This window comes from Onychostoma macrolepis, chromosome 17, assembly GCF_012432095.1.
Source record: "Onychostoma macrolepis isolate SWU-2019 chromosome 17, ASM1243209v1, whole genome shotgun sequence".
Classification (NCBI taxonomy): Eukaryota; Metazoa; Chordata; class Actinopteri; order Cypriniformes; family Cyprinidae; genus Onychostoma; species Onychostoma macrolepis.
In genome coordinates this window covers 31,940,635-31,963,724 of record NC_081171.1, presented here as the reverse complement: position 1 = coordinate 31,963,724, position 23,090 = coordinate 31,940,635, and the positions used below count along the sequence as shown (strand labels likewise).

General features: G+C 41.0%; 3 protein-coding genes across 5 annotated transcripts; 2 read left to right on the top strand and 1 right to left on the bottom strand.

The window, feature by feature from the left end:
- The first annotated feature begins 430 nt into the window (after window positions 1–430).
- exd1 (exonuclease 3'-5' domain containing 1) lies at window positions 431–10,889 on the top strand. 3 transcript variants are annotated; one of them, XM_058748356.1, is made up of 12 exons: window positions 431–621; window positions 694–762; window positions 909–942; window positions 1,037–1,089; window positions 1,159–1,235; window positions 1,325–1,411; window positions 1,962–2,066; window positions 2,146–2,226; window positions 5,289–5,432; window positions 7,064–7,246; window positions 9,971–10,100; window positions 10,632–10,889. In XM_058748356.1, exons 1-12 carry the CDS (start codon window positions 486–488, stop codon window positions 10,652–10,654), a joined length of 1,122 nt encoding a protein of 373 aa, XP_058604339.1. In that variant the 5' UTR covers window positions 431–485; the 3' UTR covers window positions 10,655–10,889. The 3 variants fall into 3 exon arrangements, with proteins under 3 accessions (XP_058604339.1, XP_058604341.1, XP_058604338.1); XM_058748358.1 differs by lacking the exon at window positions 9,971–10,100 and having other exon boundaries at window positions 433–621; window positions 10,632–10,886; XM_058748355.1 differs by lacking the exons at window positions 9,971–10,100; window positions 10,632–10,889 and adding an exon at window positions 8,416–8,852 and having other exon boundaries at window positions 434–621.
- A 16-nt stretch (window positions 10,890–10,905) lies between these two features.
- LOC131522711 (protein FAM181A-like) lies at window positions 10,906–13,961 on the top strand. Its single transcript, XM_058748362.1, has one exon. The coding sequence runs from the start codon at window positions 12,124–12,126 to the stop codon at window positions 12,781–12,783; it is 660 nt and encodes a 219-aa protein (XP_058604345.1). The 5' UTR covers window positions 10,906–12,123; the 3' UTR covers window positions 12,784–13,961.
- A 9-nt stretch (window positions 13,962–13,970) lies between these two features.
- Window positions 13,971–21,862, bottom strand: asb2b (ankyrin repeat and SOCS box containing 2b). The gene is made up of 8 exons (XM_058748351.1): window positions 21,405–21,862; window positions 20,511–20,626; window positions 20,102–20,257; window positions 19,030–19,275; window positions 18,254–18,425; window positions 16,973–17,489; window positions 16,101–16,254; window positions 13,971–14,506 (listed from the first exon to the last, which is right to left on the bottom strand). The coding sequence occupies exons 1-8, from the start codon at window positions 21,533–21,535 to the stop codon at window positions 14,373–14,375; spliced, it is 1,626 nt and encodes a 541-aa protein (XP_058604334.1). The 5' UTR covers window positions 21,536–21,862; the 3' UTR covers window positions 13,971–14,372.
- Between the last annotated feature and the right edge of the window lie 1,228 nt (window positions 21,863–23,090).

Genomic DNA, 23,090 nt, shown 5'->3' with positions numbered 1-23,090 from the left:
GGGGTTTCCAGAAAAGAAATCTCTTACAAAGTATTGCTTTTAATGATAAGTTTTTTTGTTGCTATTTATGTTAGTAGGCCTATTTTCTGTAGGTTTAAAGTTTAGGTTTCGTGAAAGTAATATGTCTTGCATTTAAGTATTGATATTTTTTATGTCTGAGTAATGCTTTCCTCATAAGACCAATATTATCTTGCAATAAAAATGTTTTTCAGTAATTAAAAAAAAATAGATGGATAGACCCACACACATTTATACAGCCCAAATTTGTGTGGCAGATAAAGAGTCTCTTTTCTATTAGATAGATAGATAGATAGATAGATAGATAGAAGAAATAGAGTAGCATGTTGCGCGTTGGTTCGAATGTAGCGAATCAGCTTGTAAGTTAGGTGACCAATCAAATCCTCAGAATCGCCCGCGGGGCGGGGCTTGTTCTTAACTAGTTTGCACGTTATTAATTAACCGGTTCGTGCGGAGCTTCATTAGTCATGGCCTCATCTTCGGAGCAGTGCAGGTTTCTGGATGACCTGAAGAGGAGCCGTGTCAGAATCACTCTGTCCGACACACAGATCAGCGGCGTGGTCCAGCGCATCACTCAGAAGAAGACCGTGATGTTAGAGGACGGTGAGGACAGATGATCTGTTTAATAACAACACCGTTTATATCACTTACACTTTGTCCTTTTCCTTCTTCAAGTATCTGAAGTGAAAAGCGGACGCAAATTTCCAGGCGTCAAGATCATTTTCGGACATGAAATTCTTAAAGGTAAATTGTATAATGTTTCACTTATTCATAAAAACATTTTAGCGAATAAAACAACTAATTAAACCGGTACTTAACGTGTGTTGTTTTTGTTGGTCCCCCCCAAGTCACGAAGTCATTTCTCTTTCTTTTCTCTTTTTTTTTTTAAGTGGAATTGAACCGTTCTGCCAATCGAGACAAGCTGTGAGTGTCTTTATACTAATGTGTTTGATCGAGTCATTAGTGATGTTACTGGTCATAAGAGTTTGTCAAACTTGTTTATTTGTTGTATTTTCAGTTTTAGTGAGGAGCACAAATCGGAACTCCACTCGTTCAGGAAGAAGATCGCAGGTAATGTCCTCCTCCTCCTCCTCATCATCATCAGTTGGTGGATTATCTCACCCTCCTCTTCCTCCTCAGATGATGATGATGGTGTAGATGAGGGCAGTGTGAGTTATGTGGTGATAGATGCGCTTCATGAGAAGTTTGGCCCAGCAGTGAGTTCAGTGCTTCTGTATTGTGCCATCTCATCTCCTGGCTATTCTGCGTATGCATAGTATCTCATATGTGTTTCTTTGCTTTTCAGGTTATGCACATCCAACAACAAAAAGTCATCGGAATCGGTGCTGATGTTTTTGGACAGATTGCACAAGAGAGACTTTGCTGGCTGCAGGTTACTGGAACAGTAGAGCTTTATACAAAACGGCTTCACATTAATAAACAGGAAAATAACAACATTAACATAAAAAACAAACAAACAAATTCTGTTTCAGCTGGTCTACTGGTGCCCCATGAAATCCATTTTAATTTTCCACAAATTCTGTGTTTTCCATTTAAAATTTTCTAGTCTTTGTTTTAATGGTTAAATGAAATTTTAGTACTCAAAGAATGTCTAATTAATTGAAATCATGAAACGTATTAATTTTAAAAACAGTTTGTTTAAAAAAAAAAAAAAATTTCAGGGCCTTATGAAATTTTGATTTTTCTTTTTTCTAAATTTTGTGTGTTCCAATTTAATTTCTCTGAAATTAATAATAAAACAAAATGCATGACTTTGATTTATTCATCCAAAATGTGCTCAAGTCACTTTGTATGACTGGTGTTCGGGTCAGAAGACAGTGTCGTCATTCAGCTCAATTCTGTTTTGTTCTTATTCAGTAGTGTCAGTGCGGTCAAATCAATACTGATTATTAACTCTTAAACCCTTGTGAATAATTTGACAGGTTGCCACCAAGAAGATAGTGTACCTGTTTGATATCCTCCTGCTCGGCGGGCAGGCGTTTAAAAACGGCCTGGGCATGATTCTGGAGAATCCTCACGTCCTGAAGGTCAGGTGACTGTTCTAGTGTCAGCAGAGGTGTGGCGGAGGAGCCGCGGTCTCACTGAATCTTCTGACTCCTCACTCAGGTGCTGCATGACTGCCGCTGCATTGCCCGATGCCTGAGAGCAGAGTTCAGAGTCAACCTCACCAACGTCTTTGACACACAGGTGCGTCTGATCTCAGAGCAGAGCCTGATCATACATTAAAAACCCACAGGCAACTCCTGCTTCAAATCAAGAAGTTTAATTCTACAGATTGTCGTAGAACTAGTGCTGTCAGTCGATTTAAAAAAATAAATAAATAAAAAATAAAAAGTAACTAATCAAACATGTTTTCTGAAATGAATTGCGATTAATCCCACCTAATGATAAAGTTTTTAAATTCTACTTTTATATTGCAATAATTTCACATTCAATCTTCAAATTAATGAAGAAACAACATAAAGATAGTATATTTTTTTTAATATGTGACCCTGGACCACAAAACATAAGTGTAAAAAAATGTATACATCAATAAATAATTTTTGATGATGTACTTTCCATTGATGTATGGTTTGTTAGGATCTGACAATATTTGTCTGAGATGCAACTATTTGAAAATCTGGAATCTGAGGGAGCAAAAAAATCTAAATATTGAGAAAATCATCTTTAAAGTTGTCCAAATGAAGTTCTTAGCAATGCATATTACTAATCAAAAATGAAGTTTTGATATATTTACGGTAGGAAATTTACAAAGTATCTTCATGGAACATGATCTTTACTTAATATCCTAATGATTTTTGGCATAAAAAAAATCAATCATTTTGACCCATACAATGTATTGTTGGCTATTGCTACAAATACAGGTGCATCTCAATAAATTAGAATGTCGTGGAAAAGTTCATTTATTTCAGTAATTCAACTCAAATTGTGAAACTCGTGCATTAAATAAATTCAATGCACACAGACTGAAGTAGTTTAAGTCTTTGGTTCTTTTAATTGTGATGATTTTGGCTCACATTTAACAAAAACCCACCAATTCACTCTCAACAAATTAGAATATGGTGACATGCCAATCAGCTAATCAACTCAAAACACCTGCAAAGGTTTCCTGAGCCTTCAAAATGGTCTCTCAGTTTGGTTCACTAGGCTACACAATCATGGGGAAGACTGCTGATCTGACAGTTGTCCAGAAGACAATCATTGACACCCTTCACAAGGAGGGTAAGCCACAAACATTCATTGCCAAAGAAGCTGGCTGTTCACAGAGTGCTGTATCCAAGCATGTTAACAGAAAGTTGAGTGGAAGGAAAAGTGTGGAAGAAAAGATGCACAACCAACCGAGAGAACCGCAGCCTTATGAGGATTGTCAAGCAAAATCGATTCAAGAATTTGGGTGAACTTCACAAGGAATGGACTGAGGCTGGGGTCAAGGCATCAAGAGCCACCACACACAGACGTGTCGAGGAATTTGGCTACAGTTGTCGATTCCTCTTGTTAAGCCACTCCTGAACCACAGACAACGCCAGAGGCGTCTTACCTGGGCTAAGGAGAAGAAGAACTGGACTGTTGCCCAGTGGTCCAAAGTCCTCTTTTCAGATGAGAGCAAGTTTTGTATTTCATTTGGAAACCAAGGTCCTAGAGTCTGGAGGAAGGGTGGAGAAGCTCATAGCCCAAGCTGCTTGAAGTCCAGTGTTAAGTTTCCACAGTCTGTGATGATTTGGGGTGCAATGTCATCTGCTGGTGTTGGTCCATTGTGTTTTTTGAAAACCAAAGTCACTGCACACGTTTACCAAGACATTTTGGAGCACTTCATGCTTCCTTCTGCTGACCAGCTTTTTAAAGATGCTGATTTCATTTTCCAGCAGGATTTGGCACCTGCCCACACTGCCAAAAGCACCAAAAGCTGGTTCAATGACCATGGTGTTGGTGTGCTTGACTGGCCAACAAACTCACCAGACCTGAACCCCAGAGAGAATCTATGGAGTATTGTCAAGAGGAAAATGAGAAACAAGAGACCAAAAAATGCAGATGAGCTGAAGGCCACTGTCAAAGAAACCTGGGCTTCCAGACCACCTCAGCAGTGCCACAAACTGATCACCTCCATGCCACGCCGAATTGAGGCAGTAATTAAAGCAAAAAGAGCCCCTAACAAGTATTGAGTACACATACAGTAAATGAACATACTTTCCAGAAGGCCAACAATTCACTAAAAATGTTTTTTTTTTTTATTGGTTTTATGAAGTATTCTAATTTGTTGAGAGTGAATTGGTGGGTTTTTGTTAAATGTGAGCCTAAATCATCACGTTTAAAAGAACCAAAGACTTAAACTACTTCAGTCTGTGTGCACTGAATTTATTTAATACACGAGTTTCACAATTTGAGTTGAATTACTGAAATAAATGAACTTTTCCACGACATTCTAATTTATTGAGATGCACCTGTATACCTGTGCTACTTATGACTGCTTTTGTGCTTCAGGGTCACAAATTTGTTTAATGGCATCTTTTTTTATGACTGAAGGCGAGTATCACTGATATCAATACTTCTGATGCCTCTATAAAATTATTTTTTCCCAAAATATTTAATCATTGACTATAGCCATTCAACATTACAGTATAATTGAGATATAATTTTAACATTAGACTTTAAAAAATAACAACTTCTAATTTAAGTGAACTTAATCTTCACGTAAACCCATTAGAATAAATGTCGTATTTACCTCTGCTCTTTAGCAAGTAGGAAATATACAGAAATTGAATAAAGTTATCAAATACTAAATTCTAAATTAAATATAGATGAATCCTTAAAGCTACAAAAGTTATCGATTTCCTCTTTTTTTTTTTTTTTTTTTTTCTTGTGTTTGATGAACAGACATCACAGCAGCTGGTTATTAGGTTATTTGGCTGCTGTTACTTTAAGAGGTACTGCTTCTGAACATGACGTGGATCTGACACGCATGCTCGTAGTTTCAGTCGTGCTTTAATATGAAACGATACAGGCTACAGTGCTACGAGCGCAGTATTACGGCAGACAGGACAGGAATATTAGTGTTTACTGACATATGGCCTGAGAGCATCTCATCTGACCGCAGCTCACTGTTGTTCTGCTGAAAATAACCGTGTAAAAGTTAATCAGTTGTGAAATTTGAGTTTGAGCTGTAAAGCAATGTAGTGTGGTTCTGTAGCTGATGTTTGTGTTCAGCTCTCTCCACGCTCCCTCAGAAGTGCTGACGGTGTGCTGCTCTGCAGGTGGCTGATCTCATGCTCTTCTACAGCGAGACCGGAGGCTTTCTCCCGGACCGGGTCAGCTCTCTCCAGGAGGTGCTCCGGCTTCACCTCAAGCTCCCCGCCTCTGACCTGACACCTCTGTGCTCCAAAGAGCGCCACCGCAAGGTCCCAAACCAAACCATGTGTCATTAGAAGAGCAGTTGAACTGTAAATGTGTATTAATAATGCACTGTTACGAGCTGCTGATGAGGTTTCACAGGCTTCATTAGCAGTGTTTCCCACAGCAGGTGAATTTAAGCGCATCAATCCAGGCCACAATGAGCTTCAACCCCTTTTTTTCTTTTGCAGCTGGACTTCAAAATGGACTCAAACCTCTGTTTAGCTGTGACTGTCTCAGTCCACATTACATTCACACTGGTGCTTATTTAGAAGCCAAACAATTTTAAATGATAATAGTAATACATCTATTATTATTCATTTCTTTATTATTGTCTAATACAGAAATACATTGTTGTTGTAATGCATCTGTACTGTAAATTCAAACTCATTCATTTCATACACTGGCGTTCAAAAGTTTGGGATCAGAAATATTTTTAATGTTTGTTTTTTAAAGAAGTCTCTTATGCCCATCAAAGTTGCATTTACTTGATAAAATACAGAAAAAAACAGTAATATTATAAAATATTATTGCAATTTAAAACAATGGTTTACTATATTAACCCATTTAATCCCACCGGTCACAATAGTGACTGTAAAAAAGGTTTTCATTTATAAATCTCTATAAACTGTACTGACTGGTGTTTTAGTGCACTTCCTGCAAATATGGAAAAAATAAAGGGTCTCAATTAAATATGTGCAGTGTCACATGATTAGTGCAGGTTGTCACATGACCAGAGCAGTTCCTGTTTGCACCTTGAGATGATGATGAATGCATCAAAGCTTCAAAACGAAAGGCTAGTAAAGTATGTTAACAAAGATATTACACAGATTTTTGGTACACATTATCTTTAAGTTGTCTAGTATTAATATGCATTTGCATATATTCAGTTTTGTTGATTGTGGTCATAGAGTGAGTAAACATGTTGATGGTCACAATAGTGACCGCTGGATAACGGTGAACTTTATTTTACAATATAATCCAATGGCAGTTGCTAGTGAAAATGACAATAAAATGTTGCACTAAATTAAAAATTCAAATGTTAGAAAAATTTTACAATAATGATGTTGTAATACTCGTTGCATTGATTTAAAAATTTGATGTTATATTTTAGTATAAGTAACTAAAGTTCCAAAAAAATATTAAGCAGCAAAAACGATAATGATAATAAATGAGCAGATTGTTAATAAATCAGAATGATTTCTGAAGATCATGTGACACTGAAGACTGGAGTAATGATGCTGAAAATACAGCTGCGCATCACTGAAATAAATTACAGTTTAACAGATATTAACATAGTAATATTGTGAAATATCATTACAATTTAAAATGACAGTTTTCTGTTTTGTTTTGTTTTTCTGTATGTTTAATCAAATAAATGCATCCTTGATGAGCAGAAGAAACATCTTTAAAAAACATTAAGAACCTTACTGATCCCAAACTTTTGAACGGCAGTGTATATATGAAATGTTTTATCATTCAGTAGTATAATAACAATACTTGTTGATTTCCTCTTTGTTCTGTTGTACTTGTAATTTGCGGCTGCTTTTATTCTGGATTGTTTGAGGGCTACTCCTGTCAGCCGTGTTGTAGACGGATGGCTTCTGGAGCTGCTGTAAGACGGTCTCTTCTCTCGCAGGAGTGTCCTGAGGTGTGGTACGTCCGTCCGTCTCCACCTGCCCTGATGAACGTCATGGCCGCTTCGGTCAGGCATCTTCTCCCGCTGCGCCTCGTGCTTCTGGACGCTCTGATGTCAGATTACACCATCCTGGTAGATGCTTACATGAGCAGCTACCACGACCAGTCTCTTCACATTGAGCAGGTGAGAACATGCACGCATGGCTTTAATATCAGAACTGTTTCCTTAAACCTTTTGTACTAATATGATTCATAAACGGGTAACCTAATAAAAGGAGTAGCTCACACAAAAATAAACATTTGCTGAAAATGTGCTCACCTTCAGTTCATCTGAGATCAGGATGAGTTCACTCTCATTCACTGCAGAGCATCCATTGCTGAGACACTGATGCAGAGACACATTTCTACAAACCTGATGAAGAAACACACTCATCCTGATCTCAGATGTACTGAGGATGTGTGCATTTTCAGCATTTTCATTTTTGGCTGAACTATTCCTTTTAACAAAAAACCTGATGTTAAGTGAATACAATTCACAAATGTTTGACCTAATTTTCATTCCAAAAATATGGTTTATAAATGAAAAAACACCATTGGAGTTATATTTAAAACGTCTTGGCTCTTCCAAGCTGTATAATGGCAGTGAATGGGTGTTATTTTACAGTAATCCAAAAGAAGTCCAATGAAGCGCATCCATCCATAATAAACAGTGCCTCACGCGGCTCCGGGGGTGAATAAAGGCCTACTGTAGCAAATCCATGCATTTTTGTAAGAAAAATATCCATATTTAAAACATTATAAACAGTAATCTTGTGTTAACTGTCTTACGCGCGTTCACAATAGAAGAGCGTGCCGGCGGATGACGTAGGATGTATGTGTAGCGTAAGCTCCGGTGAGTAAATCATGGGCTAATTTTCATTTTTGGGTGAACTCTCGTTAATGAGTCGTCTACACTGTTATCCAGTCATAGTGTTTGATTGTCCCGTCTGTTGTTGTTTGATTAATATTAATGATATAACAGAGAGCAGCTGTGTTTTACTCAGTCCAGTGTAATCCATAGAAACACTTTTCCCTCAAACTCACTGGAAATGCCAACATGTGCTGAACGAATCAAATCCAACTTTACTCACACTTTAGACTGATTTTCTGATTCCTCATATTTAATATTATACAGAAATGGTTTCCTCTTAAATTTGATGAAGATTAGACTTTGATGTGGGAGATCTGTGGAAAGGCCCAGGCGGTCCGTGTGTGAGTGATGGAGGCAGCGGACTCTGGAGCTGTGTGTAATAGTGTTGTATCCGAGTGAGTGGACGTTCTCTGTGTTATAATGCGGTGTTGTTGTTGTATCAGAGTGAGTGGACGCTCCCTGCAGAAGCGGAGGAGCTGCTGTGTGTGCGGCAGGAGCGGATGGACTGGGCGGCTCGACGGTACTCTCTGACCGACGCCGGCCTGCTGAGACGCTCCAGCTTCAACACTCGCACCGACTCTGCGTCTGACATCAGCTGAAACCTTGTCCAAATAGCAGCAAGTTAAGTTAAAAACCTGTTTGAACTCTCTTCAGTCTGATGTAGTTGAGCGCGTTTGTCATATTATTACTTGCTAAAGAAAACAGAATTTTTGTTTATGTTCAGTTTGTTGGAATTCATAAGGCTCTGTTTCTTTACTCCGCTGTAACGTGTGAAGAGTATTGTTGTGTTGCATGTAAAGCTCTCACGTTGCTGCTGCTGGTTTGTTCATAGTGTGAAGAATTAAAAAGCCTGTTTTTGCTCCGTCGTCGTCTTTCATTGTGTCCTGATTGTGTGAGTCAGTCCTGCAGATCTGATGCTCGGAGGGACGAAACTCTGCTGGAGCGTGATGTGAGCGGCCCACAGGGGGCGTTACAGTCAAGACATATTAAAATATAAACATTTCAGATCTTCTGTTGCGGTTCAAAGCTCTGGCTTGGGTTATACCGGGTCTTTAGAAGTTTGTGAATGTTCAGCGAGACAGAAACTGCACAAACCCTGCATGTGTGCATCGATGCTCTCTTTCCAGAGTCTTTAATGGTGAACATGAGCAATTAATAGCAATCTAGTGATTTCTTAGACTGTACACTGAATTTACAGCGTCACCTTTATTTCTATAGTGATTTATATAATACAGATTGTTTCAAAGCAACTTGACAAGAAAATAGCATTAATTATAAAATATAAATTCCAACTGTAAAGCAGCTCAATAGAAGACAATAGAGTCCAGGAGTGTAAAATACTTGAGTAATTTTACTTGATTACTGTACTTAAGTATTATTTTGGGGGATTTGTTTTACTTTAGTCAAGTACAATTTAAACGGACTACTTGTAGTTTACTTCATTGCATTGTATTCCTGGCTTCGTGTGTAATTCATGCTTAGTGATTATCAGGAAGGAGGTAAGTCATATTATAAGGATGCACCGAGTAACAATTAGGACTGTTATTGAAGCGTTATGTTTGTGTGCGCCGTACACTTGCATTATATGCACTATATGCTTAGTTCGTGTTCATCTGAAGAAAAGATGGATTTGTAATGTTGAGCTGCGTTTTAATTGTTCTTGCACTAGACGGATGTTTCTAGCTAGGTCTGACCTGTGCCATTGCATTTCTTGTTTTCTCCCTTTAACCAGACGTTTGTCTGTCTGATAAAAACATCTCATGCAGTTTATCCATGCATTGAGAAGATGGTTCAATGTGATGAAACGATCTCCTTCCTTTTCCCCCTAGGTTACTTCTGCTTTTTTAATACTTCAGTACAATTTAAAGTTTTACTCAAGCATGTTTTTGTCCAGATACGTGTACTTTTAAATGAGAAAAGTTTTCACGGAGTATAATTTGAGTACTTTTCACAGTGACCAAGTCATTATTCACGTTAAGTTGTGTTCTCGTCCGATAGTCTTTTAAACCCCAGCTAATCGAGCCAAAGCCGACCGTGGCAAGAAACCCAAACTCCATCAAGTGCCAGAAATGGAGAAGCCCGATTCAGCGGAGGACCGGTTCTCCTCGGGCCTGGGCGAATGAACACGGTGTGATTTATGAGGGAATAATAGAGCTGATACATTAATACACTTACAATTTGAAATACAGTTATTTCATGCTAAGTTACTACAAATACATTTTTATATTTATGTGCTTAATAAAATGTCCTGCAATTGTACTTTTGGTGTATTAAACTGTACACTTAAAGTCTGCTAAACTGGAACAACTCATTGTGTTCTTGATGCACTTTAATTGTGCTGAAGTCCAACTAAAGATACACTGAAGTGTATTTGATTGTGCTAAAGTGCAGCTATTGCAAGTATACTTCAGGTACACTTTAAATATCTTACATTTAAAGACTGATATTATTCAAAGATCATACGATCCTCATCAAAAGTGACATTAAAACACATTTTAGGCTTAATATTAAGAAAAGTGCATTGTGCACAAGTAATATGCCAAGTAAAGTTTAATTCGAATTTTTATATCAGTAAGTCTCAAGTTGTCTGTCAGTAAATATGTCAATAGATTTGAACTATACTTATGAAATGTATTTTAAATATATAATTTTTTACTAGGGTTCTCTCGCCTGAAAGCTTAAAGTAAGCCGCTTCATCAGGAGCAGAGTGCATCAGCGCTGTTTGCTGTGAATGATCTGATGCCCAGCTCTGCTTCAGAAGAGCAGAGCTTCTCACAGCAGACCTGAGAGATGAGCACAGACGAGCTGCAGGCCTTCAGTCAAGCACAACTTGGAAACTGCTTTTGTAATAATTGCATCTCTGAGATTAATTAATTAATTATGATGATAAATGTTTTTTTCTGAATAATAAAGGGATATTTGTGGCTGTTCTGCAGGAGGAATTGATGCACTTTTTTCACTTTGCTCTGGAATGAGATGAACTGCGCTTTATAAAGCGTACGGTATGGATTTTATCAGAAATAGTTTATTTAGGATCATTCTGTATACAACTTTATAAAAGAAGCCCTGGTTCTTAAAATAAGACACTTCTTGATTTTTGTTTTGTTTTATTTTACATCATTTTGAGGCGTCTGGTTGAAGGATTTCCTGACTGATGATGATGAGGAGGAGGAAGAGAAGGAGGCGTCTCAGCGGGACGGATAGGTAGCCCTGCTCTCTTTTCTCCTCTCAATGAGGGACGGAGCTCAATTAGCATTTCACAAGTCCCTTTCTCCTTTCCTCCCGCTCTTCCCCGCGGAGCCGCTGCTTTCTCCGGGATTGTCCTGCTTCTGGCCCTTGTCTCCGTTGGCAGGGTGACAGTATTCGAGTGTGCAAACTTGTGCCATTGTCCCTCGGCCAGAAGGAGCCATGGAGACCCACTAATATGACACAGGAAAATGTTTGCTGATGGCAATTCTATGGGCTTTGTCTAACTCTTTCTCTTTCACGACGACTCGATTTAAGTCTCAGAATGTTTGACTACAAATGCGAGAGTGCTCTCCGGCTCCTCCGCCTTTGTCCCGCGAGGTTTGAATGAGTAATTCAGCTTTTGTGTGGCTCGATTGAGGGGGCAAACAGAAAGACAAGATTCTTGAGCGCTCAAGCCCCCTTTCCATGGTTATGCGCAGATCTCCTCCTCCTCCGGACAGCGCTGGACGGTGCGGAGCGCAGCTTCAGATCCGGGAAGCAGCGAGGCGAGACCCTCCAGAGACCCTCGCTCCGAGCCCAAGAACACTTCAAGAACAGCCCGCGGAACCGGCGAGCGCGCGGAGCGTCGGGCCACCGTTGAGACCGAGGAAACATCGCCTCCGCTCGCTGTTCCTCGGGGATTTCCATGACAACAGTCTGGCGTGGCAAAGAATCCGACACCGGGATCTCTGCGGCGCATTGTGAGGAGAGTGAGGTCGCTGATTGGCTCAGGAGAGCACCATAACTACACCGAGTCGATAGTCGTTCCGCTCCTCCGAGTGCCTGGGCTATTACAGAGGCCGGCGAGCTGGACAGCGCTCCTGATGCGCTCCTGGGGTCGTCGTCGCGGCGGGTTTGCTCCAGAAGCGGAGGTCAGGGCTGTACTGGACTGAAGATGTGCTGCTGAGGTGTGAGCGAGCGCGATGGCGAGCTCCGACAGCGAGGTGAAGACGCTGCTGAACTTCGTCAATCTGGCGTCGAGCGACATCAAGGCGGCGCTGGACCGATCCGCGCCCTGCAGGCGCTCCGTGGACCACCGCAAATACCTGCAGAAGCAGCTCAAGCGCTTCTCGCACCGCTGCGCCAAGGGGCCGCGCAGAGGCAGCGACGCGACGCTCGCCGAACTCTCCGCGGATAACGCGCCGCTCCGCGGCGGGGGAGACGCGCGTTTGAACGCGGGGCAGATCCCGATGCGCGAGCGGCAGCTCCCCGCGTCCTTCTGGAAGGAGCCGCGCTCCTCCTCCGGCGGCCAGCGTCTGGAGCACCTCCTCAAGAGCAACGCGAGCGGGACTGCGCGCGTCAGATCGCCGGCGGTGAGAGCCAAGACGGTTTATGAAGACTTGAACGCGAACGCGCTGCTGTCCGGTAACGCGGTGTGCGCGTGCGCGTGCTGCTCGCTCCCGTGCCGCTTTCTGCTCCCGCACGCGCACGCGCTCAGGAACAGCGCGTCGGAGCGCGGCACTGAGATATCGCGCAGCTTCATCGACGGACTGCAGCGCAACAGCGCACACGTGGTGATCAAACCCATCCCCACCAAACCCGCGGTGTCCGCCTCCGCCTTCAGCGCGCTCGGCTTCATCTAGAGACTCTTCAGACAGTGTTCTGTGGTCACCAGTGTTGGGAAGCTCACTTCGGAAATGGAATAGATTAGATCACAAGTTACCCTGTCGAAAATGGAATAAGTAGTGTAACTATTTAAATTACTTTATTAACTAATTACATTTGATTACTTTTCTAAATTTCTAACCAAACTGTTAATCATTTTCAAACATGGGTTAACCTTACAGAACTCAACACTGATTACTGTCAGACTTTCACAATCCTTCATCAGCTGAATTAAGATTATAATCATTTCATTTTAAAGCACAGCCACCACAAAATCAGACTTTAGCACCTCTTTTAACTTTGAGGTTAAATACAGATTTAAAATCATAACAAGAAATAGTTTAATAGATATAATACTCTTTTTGAAATCAAATGTTTGCACAGTTATGACAGGAAACACATGCTAACAATGCTTTGGGAAAAAACAGTTAATCTTAAAAATAAAGCATATACACAAACAGGAAATAAAACAGTTATGGAATAAACATGTTGCTGTCTCATATTTGAGAGCAGACAGTGCAATTTATGAAAGAAATCAATTAAATCTGTGTGTGTGTGTGAAAATATTCAGATGTAACCCTCTTTGTAATTGTTAACATTTTCATAAGTAGCTGTAATTTAATTACACATTTTTTCTCAGTAACTGTAACAGATTACAGCTAGATCTATTTTGTAATTAAATGATGTAATTCCGTTACATGTAGCTAGTTACTCCCAACACTGGTTTTAACCCGTTACTGACACGGATCTGAGCAGGTTTAATGATCACTCGACTTTAAGCACTTAAAGTACAGATGTAGCAAGAATGAAACACACGTGTAGTGATGTTCATGGACTTTAGTGCAACTGAAGATATTAAAATATGATTTGTCAGGAGGAGACAGCGCTTTGTTTCGTGTGAGAGCAGATGATGTTTGTGGTGTGACTGTCGAGAATCACAGCGCTTCTCTCTTCCAGCTCAAACATCTGCACGATTTCACCGTGATGCAGATTATTTATTCTTTTTTAGTTGATGAGTTAGAGATGTTGTCACACTAAAAACCTGACTGTAATCCAGATCTTGTGCTAAATTAGCTGATTAAATCTGGTAATAATTGACTGTCTTACACTGTCTGTTAATGAAAGGAATGAGCTTTTGTAGAGATCAGACACTCGGAGCAGCAGATGAAAGAGGAGAGCACGTTTATTCTGTGAACACCATCACATCAGTATTTTCAGATAATCAATCTACATCAAACTCTGTGTCAAGCACAAACATCAATCAAACTAACACTCCCAGTGTTTATATAATTCTCCCTCAGTGTTAAAAAAGTTCTCGTTCTGTTCTTGTTTCTCTTTCTTTCAGTGATTCAGTTTGTTAGCAGCAGCTGTTCTTCATTAATGCTTAATTCTCATTAATGTTTCACTGCTTCAGTGTTACTTTTTTAACACGCTGAGTGAGAATTATATAAACACCGGGAGTGTTAGTTTAACACTGGGGCTTTAATACTTTAAAAAAACATCAAGATAAATTAAAAGTTATATAAATACACAAAAGCCAGGAGTGCGCGAGTGAGTCGGTGCTGTGCTAAAGGCCCCTGGAGCTCAGGTACCGCAGCATGGGGCCGGGCAGCGGCAGCGACTCCACAGATCTCAGTCTCCGGGGCCCCAGCTGCTCTCGGATCTTCAGCCGACAGAGATGCGTCAGGGCTCGTGGAGACGCTGTGAACACATAAACGTCACACTGATCCTGCTCAGTATTACATGTCAAGTCAAGTCACCTTTATTTATATAGCGCTTTTACAATACAGATTGTGTCAAAGCACTTAACAGTATCAAATTGGAGGATAGAGTGTCAGTAATGTATAATGATAAGATTAAACACTCAATTTTCAGTTAAAGGCATTTCATTATTTAATTCAGAGATGTCATTGTCTAGCTCAGTTTAGTTTAAATAGTATCTGTGCAATCAAATCGGCGATAATCGCTAGAAATTAAGTGTCTCCAACTGAGCAAGCCAGAGGCGACAGCGGCAAGGAACCAAAACTCCCTCTGAGACAGAATGGAGAAAAAAAAACCTTGGGAGAAACCAGGCTCAGTCGGGGGGCCAGTTCTCCTCTGACCAGACCAAACCCGCAGTTCAAAAGTTTATATTTCTATTTTGATTTTGTTTTGTACATCACGTCAATCACAACACTGACCACGAGGAGCACATGGCAAGGAACTCCAGTGTCTGCATCACTGACAAGCTAATAAAACCCAAACAGAGACTATGAAAAGTAAATTAATAAGTTCCTAAATAAAATTTTTTTTTTTAAAAATCCTCATTTGAAATCCAAAGTTAAAACACTGAAATTGTCTTCTGTGTACGAAATAAAGCATGAAAGACCAACAAAATGTATATTATACACTACCAGTCAAAAGGAAGGTTTTTAATGTTTTTTAAAGAAGTCTCTTCTGCTCACCAAGCCTGCTTTTATTTGATCCAAAGTACAGTAAAACTTTCTATTTGAATATATTTTAAAATGTAATTTATTCCTGTGATTTCAAAGCTGTATTTTTAGCATCATTACTCCAGTCACATGATCCTTCAGAAATCACTCTAATATTCTGCTCAAAAAACATTTATTATTTTTATTATGTTGAAAACAGCTGAGTATATTTTTTCAGGTAGTTCAGAAGAACAGCATTTATCTGAAATAGAAATCTTTTGTAACATCATAAATGTCTTTGTCATCACTTTTGATCAATTTAAAGCATCCTTGCTAAATAAAAGTATTACTTTCTATAATTTATTTCCCAAATAAAATTAAAAAAAATTATACTGACTCCAAGCTTTTGAATGGTGTATAATGTTACAAAAGCTTTTTATTTCAGATAAATGCTGATCTTTGGATATTTCTATTCATCAAATAATCCTGAAAAAAAAGTATTCAACTATTTAATAATAATAATAATCAAAAATAATACAAGTTTGTTGAGCAGTAAATCAGCATATTAGAATGATTTCTGAAGATCATGTGACGCTGAAGACTGCAGTAATGATGCTGAAAATACAGCTGCGCATCACAGAAATAAATTACAGTTTAACAGATAATCACATAGAAAACAGTACAAATATTTTACAATATTACTGCTTTTGCTGTATTTTGGATGAAATAAATGCAGGCTTGGTGAGCAGAAGAGACTTCTGCTGTAAGGTGCTGTAAGTGTGTTGAAATAGTTGTAGTTGAACGGTTCAAAGGTCAGGCTGCTGTCTGCTGCTGCATGTGGTTTTACTGGCGAATGTGTTGTGGCTCGTAACTCACACACTCACATGTTTTCTCCTTAATGCTGGTCCACTCCGGTTGGTCCAGAAGGAGATCTCTGATGCTGCTGCAGAGCTGAACGTTTCCTACATAGTCCAGCAGCAAATCAATGAGCCGGCCGGCCGTGTGCCTCCAGCAGGACGACGAGATCCAGTCACAAAACTGAACGTGAACAGATCGGCACAGAAGCTAAAACACACTACAGGGCTACAGAGGATGCTTATTAACCCTCTATGGTATGCATTATGTTCTAACCATCAAATTTTATTTTTGCAAAATTTTTTAAAATTGTTTAAAATTGTCCCTTTTCGGGTACAACAGCTTGTCCCTGGAGCAGTACCCTTAAAAAGACATATTAGTACCCTAGAGTAGTAATATATACCCTTATAGTACTAATATACCTATTAGGGGTAAAAAAAGTACAAATATGTCCTTTTAAGGGTACTTACACACACACACACACTCACACGCACTCATCATTACAGTCACTGAGGGCCAACTCATCCTCACTGTCATCACTCTGCACTCTTCCTATTGTCCTTTCTGTGAAATACTGCTGTATTCTTTTTCTGAAAAATTCATAAATCAATACAACTATACTACAATAAGCACGTCAAATAAATAAATAACTGCAATCATATTATTGATGTTACTATCTATAAAAAAAAACCCAATGGGGAAATACATTACTCCAATTCCACTGGTACAGTAACGCCATATAGCAACACTGACTACCTCAAGGCCGGCCCTTTTAATTACCATACTGCAATATAGTGTATTTTTTCAGAATAACAAGGAAATAAGTAGACATGGATTGTTGCCTGTATCTGAATCTGTACCATAGAGGGTTAATTGGTCAAAGACATCACAGAATCAGTACCTTTAACTCTGCGTCAGTGGCGCCGGTGCGAGCTCTGAGGTGTGTGTGGTGTGTGTCGCAGGTAAAGCAGGCCCGAGCGTCGCAGCCGTGGTCCAGCAGACACTGCAGGAGGTCCAGCTGATGAGTGTGCAGCAGCAGCGCTGGGAAACCCGCGGCCGGGCTAGCGTTCACATGGGCTCCGTGCTCCAGCAGCAGCGCCACGGTCTCCAGACAGCCGTGACGCGCCGCTAGCAGCAGCGGGCTGCAGGGGTCAGTGTTGGGGTCGGCTCCGGCCCTCAGCAGAGCGGCGGCGGCCCTCGTGTTCCTGGCAGCGACGGCACAGTACAGAACCGAGACACGCCGGTCCTGGAACCCTGCGGAGCGCTCCGGAGAGAGTTTGCTGTTTATGTCGAATCCCGACTCAATCAGCAGACTCAGAACGGTCCGCCGGTCGTGCTCCGCCGCCAGATGAAGCGGAGAGATACCGCTCCGCCGGACCCTCACCCGGCTGCTGACCGGGAGCAGTGAGGAAACTATCCTGAGAAACACACCATTTCAGAGCTTATCCTACAAATCCATCATCAAGACACTATTAAATGTCTTAAAAGAATTGTTCACAAAACATTTAAATGTAGATCAGGATGAGTTTGTTTCTTCATCAGAAGACAAAACCTGAAACAAATCCAGCATTAAGACGTTTTTAACTCAAATCTGAGCCTATAATCCATAATAACGCTTACTCAGTGATAAAGTGCATCTGCTGTCGTCTCGCATCAAAATCCAGCCACATATTTGTTTAGAGCTGTTTTGTCTTGTAAACGCTGCTTGATCTGCAGATTTCTCTCCTGATTCAGGACAACTTTTTCACTGGAGGAATGGATTATGGATTATGGACTCTATGTATTTTAGTTAAAAACATCGTAATGCTGGATTAGTTTGAGCTTTTGTCTTCTCCAGATGTTAACTGATGGACTGGAGTGGTGTGGATTATTGTGATGTTTTTATCAGCTGTTTGGACTCTCATTCTGACGGCACCCATTCACTGCAGAGCATCCATTGCTGAGACACTGATGCAGAGACACATTTCTACAAACCTGATGAAGAAACACACTCATCCTGATCTCGGATGAACTGAGCGTGAACACATCTTCATCAAGTTGTCATGTTTGTGTGAGCTGTATGTTTAAAGCACAGCTGTGGACTGCAGTAATCACGTGGTCAGTGGTGTCTGTGTCCAGCTGTCGCAGCTGCTATCACACAGAGCACAGATCATTAGTTCTGTAGATCAGACTGAGCTCTTACTCGTCGTGCCCGTGCTGGCTGGCGATGTGCAGTGGCAGAAGGCCGGCGTTGGTGGCTTTGTTGGCGTCGGCGTGATGTTTGAGCAGAAGCTTCACGGTTTCTGTGTGACCGTGTCTGCAGGCTTCAGTTAAAGCGGTGTTCCCGTCACACGTCTGAGCGTTCACACCAGCACCTGACGGGACAGACACAACCATTCTAGTGTTTCTACTGTTCTGCTTTTCAAACACATCCCTCAGTGTCTTGAAATAAATGTCTTGTAAACACGAATGATTTCTTGTTTTGTGCTTTATATCTACTGCTGTAGTGGCTTTCTGTCCTCATCTAATTGTGTTTTGCTAGGTCTTTGTTTTTAGTTAGCTATCATATTCATTTATTTATTTATTTATGTCACTGTAAAATATTAATTTTAACTTCACTTTTAAAACTCAGTTTAAAAATATTCATGGATCAATCAGATCTGGCTAATCACACTGACTGAAGAAATCACACCGATGACTGTATTTGGCTTTGAGTAGTAAATATTTCCTCACAGCTTACAAAATGTGTAAAAAAATCACCACTCTATAGAGTAAAAACAGACATCTGACACGTCTAAAACTAGCTACTGTTGGAGAAGAGTTTATAACACAGCTCTTGCTACAAAAACACAGTTTGCAGTGAAGTCTTTAAAAACAGTCACAGGACAGCCAAGAACTGCCTACTTTACTGATGTTAACAGATGATCCCGAATGATGTTAGAGAGAATCAGAATATATAGTAAACCCGGCGTTGAGTACCGTTCCGGATCAGCTGCGCCAGCGCGTCAGTGCGTCCGTGTCGAGCCGCTTCTATGGCGGGTGTGATGTCGTCGGCGTTGCGGGCGTCTACAGCGGCTCTGGCCCGCAGGAGCGTCTCACAGAGCGCAGCGTTGCCTCGTCTCGCCGCCTCATGCAGCGCGGTCCAGCCGCGATAACAGCGCTGATTCACCGCCGCGCCGAACGCCAGCAGCAGCTTCACCGCGCTGATGCTCTCCTGCTCACACGCTAAACACCACCAGACACCGAGGAGGAGGAGGGTTAAAACACTCCGACTGAGCTGAGCTGGATCATGACAAGCCTGTCTTCTGTAGAGCCGCTTTACAGCTGATTCAAATTTGTTTCATAACATGGAAACATGGAAATGTGCTGAAGATGTGTTCACCGTCAGTTCATCTGAGATCAGGATGAGTGTGATTCTTCATCAGGTTTGTAGAAATGTAGCATTGCATCAGTGTCTCAGCAATGGATGCTCTGCAGTGAATGGGTGCCGTCAGAATGAGAGTCCAAACAGCTGATAAAAACATCACAATAATCCACACCACTCCAGTCCATCAGTTAACATCTGGAGAAGACAAAAGCTGAAACTAATCCAGCATTAAGATGTTTTTCTTCCTCCAGTGAAGAAGTGTTCTGGTGTGAATCAGGAGAGAAATCTGCAGATCAAGCAGCGTTTACAAGACAAAACAGCTCTAAACAAATATGTGGCTGGATTTTGATGTGAGAGACAACAGCAAAACATCTTAATGCTGGATTAGTTTGAGCTTTTGTCTTCTCCAGATGTTAACTGATGGACTGGAGTGCTGTGGATTATTGTGATGTTTTTATCAGCTGTTTGGACTCTCATTCTGACGGCACCCATTCACTGCAGAGCATCCATTGCTGAGACACTGATGCAGAGACACATTTCTACAAATCTGATGAAGAAACAAACTCATCCTGATCTCAGATGAACTGACGGTGAACACATCTTCAGCAGATTTTTATTTGACATTGTTCTTGAACTAAATTGAGGTGCATATTGACACTGTTGTTTTCTGTGGAGTGAAAGTACCTTTATAAAGAGGCGTCTCTTTGTTTTTGTTGCTGATGTCAGGGTCGGCTCCTGCTTCTAGAAGACTCCTCACACACTCCAGGTGTGGCCCGTGAAGGGCGAGCAGCAGCGGCGTCTGCTCCTGGAGCGTGCGTTTGTCCACACACACGCCAGGATCTGTCTCACACAGCACAGGAACACGCTTCATCAGAGCTGCATCACCGCAGGTGACCAACACTGACTAACACAATTAAACACTTAAGGGCCCAGCCAAAACACAGGAGTCACTCAACTCGTTCAACAAGCTTTTTTGGAAATTCCTCAGATAGATTTGTGAAAAAACACTCCTGTGGCACTTCAGCCCCCAGGGTCATAGCTGAAGCAGCTGTCCGCGCGCTCTCTAGGACAGGTGTATCCACACGTCTCTCACCTGTCAGCAGAGTCCTCACGCAGTGCGTCTGGCCGCGGTGAGCCGCTTCATGCAGAGCCGTCCAGTCGTCTTCACTCGCGCTCTGCACATGTGCTGTTCTGACAGAAGAGCGGACTCTGGAGGATCAGGAGCATCGAGAATCAACGTCAAGGAATCAGTGCGTTTGTCTGTTATAGTGGAGGCCGGGGCTAGTTGTCACAGGGTCTAACTATGACATAAACGTTTGTTTTCTCTAGCAGTGCTTTTTAAAAAAGGTCTTAAACTGAAATATATTTTTGTCAATTCTGTCATCCGGACTACATATATCATATATGTGTGTAATATCTGATGAGTAAATAAACACACAGAGACATACAACAAGACGAGAATCAGTATGTCATGAAGACAGATCTGTGTTCTCAGGACAAGGGTCATTTTCATGTCAGATCGGGGCAAGTTGTCACATGCGTTTTATTTACTTTATTAATTTACAGTATTTTATTTTCGCCAAAACAGTGATTTTTTTATATATGTGTTTCTCCTTTTTATATTTGATTAATCGTAATTCATAATCGTTGCCCAAAAAGCTCGTGATGTGGATTTTAATAGCAGTTCCACTGTGACAACTTACCCCATCGCACAAATGACCCGCTATAGCGGTCAACATGTCTTTGTGAGTTGATTTTGAAACGTCTCTGTAAACACACAAAGACTGACTGGAGAAAAGTGTGACAACTAGCCCCGGTCTCTCCAAAAGATAAATAAGAGTCTCTATCCTCCGATGCAATGACAGCTGAAGATCACGCACAAATCACACACCTGTCATAAACTGAACCCAGTTCACTAGAGATTGATCAGTTCTGTTATTGGACTAACAGCGATAGTAAACACACACACACACACACACACACTCACTGTGGCGGGTCTGTCTCGTCCCGGTTCGCGGCTCCTCCTGATGATAATGATGTTTTCTGCGGCGACGAGTTTCGTTTTGTGTCGCTTGATCGAAATAATGCGATATATTCGGCATAAGAGAATCGTGTCATCCTGTTATTGTCACACAGACAAAGACGCTCGAGCCGCGCGCGCCTGCGTGTGTGTGTGTGTGTGTGTGGACGCCAGTGAATGAACACACACTCACTCGAGCGCTCAGCTGTTCGCTGGGTTAATTTTAGGTTGGTGTCGACACGTGAGGACTGGAGTTTACCTTATTTGTCTACCCACTCAGCCAGCTCAGATAATACTAGATGAGCTCGGAGTGAATTACCGAGAAACGAGGGAAACGCGTTCATTGAGCAGATCAGAAGCAGCCAGGGCTCTGTTGTCATGGCCTGCAGTCAAATGCTTCAGGCTTTTGTTCAGCTTCCTTACAAGCTTTCCTCAGAAACAAACAGAGAAGTAAAGAGCTACACAAGAACTGACTCTTCCAGTTGAGTGCAGGATCAGATATAACACTGATATAACTGCGGATCAGATGAGGACACTGCTGGTATTCAGCCTGTTTGTCTAGCTGCAGAGATTTAGACAAACTGGTTTTGTGAATTTGCATATGTTACATGTTTATTAATAGGTTAAGGAGCATTTATGACATCTTCATGATGTCATAAATACCGTGATGTGGAAATGATCAAGAAATGAGGTGTTTTCACATGTTTTGTAGTCACAGCACAAACACACACGTGTGATGGAGCGGTGTGTGTGTGTGTGTGTGTGATGTTCAGATCCTCCAGCTGATGCCTTTTATGGACGTGCTCCACTCTGTTTAGCTTCACTTATCATTACAGCAGGACGATGAAGCGACAACACATTTTTCAGCACTGTTACATTTCTATTAAAACACACGTAAGGGTTGACGTCTAAAACTGACCGTGTAATCAAACATTTATTTAATACATTTTATTGTTTCAGGATTCTTTAATGAATAGAAAGTTCAAAGGAACAGCATTCATCTGAAATCTGTTTAATATTAGAAATGTCTTTACTCTCACTTTTGAGCAATGTATCCTTGATGAAGAAAATTAATTTCTTAAAAAACAAACAAAAAACTTTTCAATGAGAGTGTGTCACAGTTTCCACAAAAATATTGTGCAGCACGACTGTGTTCAACATTGATAATAATCAGAAATGTTTGTTGAGCAGCAAATCAGCATATTATTATGATTTCTGAAGATCATGTGACACTGAAGACTGCAGTAATGATGCTGAAAATACAGCGTAGCATCACAGAAATAAATTACAGTTTAACACATATTCACATAGAAAACAGCTGTTTTACACTGTAATAATATTTCAGTGTTTTTACTGTATTTTTCATCAAGTGAATGCAGCCTCGGTGAGCAGAAGAGACTTCTTTCAGAAACATTAAAACATCTTAACTCTTCCAAACTTTGACCAGTAGTGTGTGTGTGTGCTAAAAGTGTAATCTATCAGCTAGCATACAGTATTCAACAGAAGAGAGTACGGTCTCAGGCAATGATGCTAAAATATCAAACAACTATCACCTCTCAATCCCTGCAGTGTTTCTAGGCTGAAGACCTCGCTCACTTCTGCAGGACTGAACTCAAACAGGAGCTGTGAACGGGTCAGGACCAGAGATGAGTG

Coding starts and splice junctions, on each gene's coding strand:
- exd1 (XM_058748355.1), top strand. CDS start 486: ATGGCCTCATCTTCGGAGCAGTGCAGGTTTCTGGATGACCTGAAGAGG. Junction 622..693: donor GACCGTGATGTTAGAGGACG/GTGAGGACAGAT, acceptor TCCTTCTTCAAG/TATCTGAAGTGAAAAGCGGA. Junction 7,247..8,415: donor AGTCTCTTCACATTGAGCAG/GTGAGAACATGC, acceptor TTGTTGTATCAG/AGTGAGTGGACGCTCCCTGC.
- asb2b (XM_058748351.1), bottom strand. CDS start 21,535: ATGACACGATTCTCTTATGCCGAATATATCGCATTATTTCGATCAAGC. Junction 17,490..18,253: donor AGCCAGCACGGGCACGACGA/GTAAGAGCTCAG, acceptor TGTGTTTCTCAG/GATAGTTTCCTCACTGCTCC. Junction 14,507..16,100: donor CAGCATTAAGGAGAAAACAT/GTGAGTGTGTGA, acceptor ATGTGTTCACAG/CGTCTCCACGAGCCCTGACG.
- LOC131522711 (XM_058748362.1), top strand. CDS start 12,124: ATGGCGAGCTCCGACAGCGAGGTGAAGACGCTGCTGAACTTCGTCAAT.